Source organism: Alexandromys fortis, unplaced genomic scaffold (genome assembly GCF_014885135.2).
Source record: "Alexandromys fortis isolate MF-2015 unplaced genomic scaffold, M_Fortis_MF-2015_v1.1 scaffold_257, whole genome shotgun sequence".
In the NCBI taxonomy this organism is placed as follows: Eukaryota; Metazoa; Chordata; class Mammalia; order Rodentia; family Cricetidae; genus Alexandromys; species Alexandromys fortis.
The window spans coordinates 1408636-1415379 of NW_026068134.1; the positions used below are offsets into that span (position 1 = coordinate 1408636).

A 6744-nucleotide genomic window follows, 5' to 3' on the forward strand; every position below is an offset into this window, starting at 1 on the left:
AGCTATAAAAAAAAAAAAAAAAAAAAAAAAAAAAAAAAAAAAAAAAAAAAAAAAAACACAAAAAAAAAAAAAAAAAAAAAAAAAAAAAAAAAAAACAAAAAACTTAAACTTAAAGAGAGTTCCTCTTCAAGGGGCTGGGAAATGGCCATGTAGATACAGCACCTGCCATGCAAGTATGAACCACAGAACTTTTAAGTATTGGATGGTTGAGCTAGTCCTCCTGTAATTCTAGTGTTCAGAACACAGAGACTAGGGATTTCCAGAACCAACCTTTATAGCAAGCTCTTGGTTCAATTGAGACCCTGCCCCAATTAATCAGGTGGACAGTGATTGAGCAGTTCATTTGTCTGTAAATAAGCATCTGAAATGCTATTCAGAACTGTGTGTGTGCCTTTTGGAGGCCTAAGGAGCTACGGAACTCCAGCCCTCTACCCAGTCTTTGTCTCCCAAGTTCTGGGATCAAAGGCATGTACCACCACACCTGATATAAGATCTGTATTTTGACCAGTGTATTATCACCAGCAGGAAGGACCCAAGTCCCAGAGTCAGACATCTCTGCTTGGTTACCAAATCCCTCAGAAACAAGCATCTGTTTTTTAATTAATTAATTTTTATTTCATTCCTTTTTAGAAACAAGCATGTCAAATAGCTTTTCCAGTAACTTAAAAATTACTGATAGCAATTTTGATAGGCATGACGGTACAAGCCCTTAAAAATCCTAACACTCTAGGGCTGGAGAGACGGCTCAGCGGTTAAGAGTACAGACTGCTCTTGCAGAGGACCCAGGTTCAATTTCCAACACCCACATGGTGGGTGGCTCACAAGTAGCTGTAACTCCAGTTACAGAGCATTTGACACCCTCACACAGACAGACATACATGCAGGCAAAACACCAATGCTCATAAAATAAAAATAAATAAATATGGGGGCTGGAGAGATGGCTCAAAGGTTAAGAGCAATGACCAGAGTTCAATTCCCAGCAACCACATGGCGGCTCACAACTATCTATGAGATCTGACGCCCTCTTCCAGCGTGCAGGCAAGCATGCAGACAGAACACTGTATACATAATAAATAAAACCCTAACACTTGGGAAGCAGAGGCAGGAGGAGGATCTTTGTGATCTTGAGTCCAGCCTGCTCGACATACCAAGTTCCAGTACAGCAAGGACTACAGAAAGACTGTCTCTCGAAACGAGACAAAACAAACAATTACTGTATGCTGTGAAAACACTCCCTGAGCATTACATCCTAGCCAGACCCAGGCTGGTCACTTCACAAACCTGCATTCCCATTTTTCAAAAGGAGGGATTGGGTTAGATTGTAAAAAAATTTTCTAGATACACTATAGTTTAATTCTGAATAGAGCTATAACACTTAATGTGTTACTAATCAAAAAATCCTACTTACCCTGTTCACTGTGGTTGCAAGTGCTTGAAGAACAGCCACTTTATCCCTAGAATAAGAACCACAAGTCAGTCTTTACCAAGACTACTCACACTTACAAAGCGAGCAAGTCGCTCTACTCTTAGAGGACTTGGCCACAAGACAAGGCCTTACCCAGAGCCAGGGCTTACTTCTCAAAACCACCAGAACAGAAGCAGGTAGGCAAATCCTTAATCTCAGGGACAGGGATGCAGAGGCTGGAGGAAGGTTGGAGACTCCTGGCTCCAGAGCTGAACTCTAACTCAATAATCAGCGCTAGAGGATGGGGCTTAGAGCCTGTGAGGGCAGACCCTCAGCACTGGTTCTTTTGATGGGCACAATGCTTCCTTCCCTTGCTTCATATGCATCCTGACCTGTCCCCAATGCCATTACCCAGGGCTGGTGATTCCCTCTCCTGCCTCATAAATCTCTCTTGTGACTTCCTCATGTATTCGTAGAGAAGCTCTCTAGATTTTTGCCTTTAACTAGCCAAAGTACTGGCTCTGAACTCTGACCTGAAACGAAAGCAAAGCCTCTGCAATGACTCACTTGTATCCTTACTGAACCCCACGGGACTGAGGCACTTCTTTATCTAAATCTAATGCTAAGAGTGATAGGCAAGGCAAAAATGAGAATATCACATACCTCTGTGCCTCCCAGTGTACCCCAGAGAACTTCATGTTGGGAGAAGAAAAATGCTGAAGTCTGGGCTAGCCAAAGAAGGAATTTTCTCTCATAAATAGATCTCATGCAGTTCTAACTTGTCAGACTGAAGCCTAGGCAATGGTGGGACATGATGTGAGACCACGCCATAGCCTGGACCAGCTATTTATAACTCCAGCCCTTTCTTTACTGGTGACTGGGGTGCACAGGGGAGGTTCCCACTGAATCTCTTTGTCTCTCTTCCTAATTGGCCATACTGAATAAACTCCTTACCTACTTTTTTTAATTCAGGGAGGGCAGAAGACCCTTAGGCCAGCAGCACACTTTAACTCTGTTGCTGAACTACTGGAAAAGCTTCACCAGCATAAATGACAGATGACACCATCTAGTTAATTATGTATCTATGTCTGTGTGGTTATATGCTCATGAATGCAGGAGCCTGTGGAAGCCCGAGGCACTGGATCCCCTGGAGCTAAAGTTACAGGAGGTTATGGGCCATCTGACTTTAGAAACTGAACTGTCAAGGCAGAGTTCGAGGCCAGTCTGGTATACAGAGAGAGTTCCAGGACAGGTTCCAAAGCTACAGAGAAACCCTGTCTCAAGAAAACAAAACAAAGAAACTGAACTGTCTTCTTATCCTCTGAACCATCTCTCCAGCCCCTTAGGTTTACTCTATTGTTAAGAGTTAGGTGCTTCATTTCCAAAAGAATCACTGTGATTAAAAAAAAAAAAAAAAAAAAAACAACTAAGGGTTATTCTAAATTAAGAGAACATTTTTAAGATTGTAAGTCATCTAAGAAAGAGAAAGGAACATTAAGTTTTATGACATGAGAAGTTGAATAATTCTATTGTACAAAACAGCCACTGGATATGCTACGTTGGCTGTTTTTGTTTGGTTGTGTTGGGACAGGGTCACTTTATGTAGTCCTCGAATGCAAGCTCCTCCTTCCTCAGCCTTACAGGGTCATTAATTATGGGCGTGGGGCCTACTCAATACATCCATTTCAAGACAAGTAAGTACACAGCTACTGAGCTTATTATTCTTTTTCTTTCTTCTTTTTAGTTCTTGTAGACAGGGTTTCTCTGTGTTAACAGTCCTGGCTATACTAAAATTCGCTTTGTAGACCAGGCTGGCCTTGAACTCACTAAGATTCACCTGCCTCTGCGTTTCAAGAGCTGGAAAACAATACTTCTTATAATCCATACTATCCTGCTGAACACTGCCTCCATAATGTCATATTCACAATGACTGTAATTTATTCAAGTTCTCTGTGGCATGGTGAGATCTGAAAATACACTGCCTTAAAGGACAGAAGGAATGTGTAGTCTGAAAATACTGATTCAACTTAGAAACCAGGGTTCAAAATACACCCCACACCATTTCTCTTTCCTTCCTTTTTTCTTCTTTTGCAGGGTGGGGGTAAGGGGATAGAGTAAATATTTTGGTTGTGAATCTAACCATTAATGGCTGAGTCATCTCTGCAGCCCCAGAAATAGTTTAATATGGTGAGACTAAAAGTTTACTGTCCAAACTGTCAACAAGCAATAAAAGAAAACACATAAACAAACTAAGCTGCGTTCCACACAAAATTTGACACAATTTTTCATATAATTTTCATGTTACCTTTTTTTTTCCTTTTTGGTTTTTCAAGACAGGGTTTTATTCTGTAGTCTTGGCTATCTTGGAACTCACGCTGTAGACCAGCTGGCCTCGAACTCACAGAGATTTACCCTCCTCTGCCTCCAAAGTGCTGGGATTTAAAGGTGTGTGCCACTACTGCCCAGCTTTCTCTTTCTTTTTTTGCATGTTATTTTCTTTAGCCCCCTTCCCCCACTATATAAGAAACAAAAACTAATCTTATAAACTAAATTTTTAAAAAGGGGCCTTGATTTGCTGACCGCACTTTGTATCAACCAACTCCTATCCCGTTTGCTAACATTTTCCACGGGCCTTCCTGGACTCCTACCACCACAGCCAACAACAATCTGCCTTCCCGCATCTCACAAGAACTACCAATAGGAAGGTGCATCTGTAATAAAACCCCGGAGTGGTCAGACCTAGTTTCAGTATAGCTAAACTATAAATATTAAATGAAAAGCAAATTGATTGGTGTAAATAATACTTTTAATTTGTATTTTGAGTCAAGACCTTGCTAAATAGCCCTGGAACCTTTGACAATCCTTTAATTTCTGCCTCCAGAGTGTTGGGATTACAGGTGTATGCCACCACAAAACAACACTCAATTTACCTGGATTCCTGCCAGCTATATGGGTAAATTTCCATACATAGAGGACTATAAGATACAAGCGGGTGGCCATTATAGCACACTCCAAATATTCCTCCTGCTGTACTTCTTGTAGTTTTCTGCGTACAGATGTTGGCAAAGTGCTGTACACTGGATGCTCTATTCACAGACAAGTTTCTACTCTTAGCTCTGAGTCCTTTTTTCTAAAGACAGGGCCTCACTGTATGAACTCACCAGGAAGACCAGGTTGTCCTTGAACTCACAGAAATCCCCCTGCCTCGGCCTCCTGAGTGCTGGGATTAAAGGCAGGTGGCACCATGGCCAGCCACTGTTCTTACTCTTCGCCACTAAAACAAGAATCTAGTCATATTTAGATAATGAAATATAATACAGCCACTAAAATTTAAAAGTATTATACAAAAGTATATCTAATAGTTCAATTCTAAACTAAATGTGTAGTTTTACACAAAAAATGACATCACAAAACTTCAAAATAATAACTAACATAAATATTTGCCTATGTTCTAGGTACTGCTTAAAACTTATGTTTTATTTGCAGTAAACACCCAACCACTGGTTAAATGAGTAGCAAATTAATACTCACCATGTTTTCTTTTTTGGAATGACTATTTCTTCAATTCCTTAAGGATAAAAATAAAAATAGTCAGCTTCCTAACTACAAAGAAATATAATTGTGTATTTTTTGTTTTTAAATAAAAAACTATTTCCATAATTTAAAAAAATACCTGTTACATTTGTTCCTTCAACCTTAGGGAGGGATGCACTTCCAGAATAAAATCTGCATTAAAATAAAAACAAAAAACCTTCTAATGTTACTACTGCTCACTAATGACGTTCTCAGTTCATCTCCACCTGCATGCAAACATTTTCTAACCATCATGATCAGACAGACTAGACTGCACACCACACATCATGACCAACACAACAAGTTCAATGCAAGAAACAGGAGATCAAGACTGATTGACTCATTTGTGATGTTAGGGATCAAAGCTGAGCCTCACCCATGCTAAGCCAAGCTCTGGAACACCAACTAAGCTACAGTCTCAGCCAAATGTTTTGGGCATTTAATCTCATCACAAAATAAACAAGGTTAGAACTGAAATTGAATGGCTCTGGCACATCTGAACAGCTGGTTTGAAATACACAGAAATTAACCTGGAAAACATAGGACAAGGACCAATTCAGTGAACTGTTGCTTTTAACAGACAGAACCCAGACAGTAAATGCCCACTTCATTCAAAGCAATCAGAACGAAGCTACGATCACCCAAGGCCTTACAGTCTATCACTTTTAACAACCAAAACCGTACCAACAACACAAGGCTTTTAACTGCTACATTCTCAGAGGCCACCAAAGTTTTTTTTTTTTCTTTGCCTGGTATAGAAATATTAGCCTACTGCCAGCCTGGTCTACGGAACAAGTTCCAGGACAGTCAGTGCTTATCTCATTCACTGGTAACAACACACTTACTAGTGTCCTAAAATAAAATCAACAAAAATAATGAAGTTAATAATATCTTGTCTCTTCCATTCCTAAAGGGCATCAGAATTCCTCAGAAATTAAATGTGATCACAGAGGAAACTACGTCATCCACTGATACCTACCTGGTCTAAGGTATCATTTTCCTTAAGCATTCATTATTTTTGTGTGATTGTATGTACCATGGCACACGCAGCCAGAGTACAACTCTGTGGAGTTGGTTCTTTCCTTCCAACTTAACATGAAACTATAATGGAGGCTTGGATGACAGGCATCTCTACCCACTGGGCCATCTCCCTGTCCTCCAGGCAACATTTGAAAGCGACACTTCTCTGTGGCAGGGGCGTTTTAGAAGTGGATCAACTCTTTCAAGACATTTGTTAGCCAATGACAACTGAAGAGAGCATCGTCTTATGTTAACAAGTAGCCAGCAGGCGAAGGAAACAGGCAGAAAGGGGGGAGGGGTCTGCAAAATGGTAAAGCTGGCGTTCTCAAATTGAGATAAAGTAGGTACAAAATGTATAGTGTAAGTTACATTTCATTCATTCCCTAGAGTTCTTTCAGACAATTATTACTAGTTAGAATTGACTTAGGGAAAAGTTGCTTATTGTCATCCAACTGAAGAAAAGGCAAACACTGAATATAAAAGTTTTTCTTGGTATTGGCATAAGAACAGACAGGAGGACCAATGGAATAGAAGACCCGGATTTCAACCCACACATCTTCCAACACCTGATCTTTGATAAAGAAGTAAAAAATATCAAATGGAAAAAAGAAAGCACATTTAACAAGTGGTGCTGGTACTGGATATCAACATGTAGAAAAATGAAAATAGACCCATATCTATCTCCATGCACAAAACTCAAGTCCAAATGGAACAAAGACCTCAATATAAAGCCAGCCAGCCAGCCA

At 40.2% G+C, this 6744-nt stretch overlaps 1 protein-coding gene across 1 annotated transcript in view; it reads right to left on the bottom strand.

The window, feature by feature from the left end:
- Ptcd3 (pentatricopeptide repeat domain 3) overlaps positions 1 to 6744 on the bottom strand; it is a 33760-nt gene that overhangs the window by 24890 nt on the left and 2126 nt on the right. Inside the window, exons 2-4 of the mRNA XM_050126427.1 lie at positions 5079 to 5131; positions 4937 to 4973; positions 1409 to 1454 (exon numbers count right to left, since the gene is read on the bottom strand). Coding sequence (XP_049982384.1) covers positions 1409 to 1454; positions 4937 to 4973; positions 5079 to 5131 — 136 coding nt within the window. The remainder of the gene's footprint in view (positions 1 to 1408; positions 1455 to 4936; positions 4974 to 5078; positions 5132 to 6744) is intronic.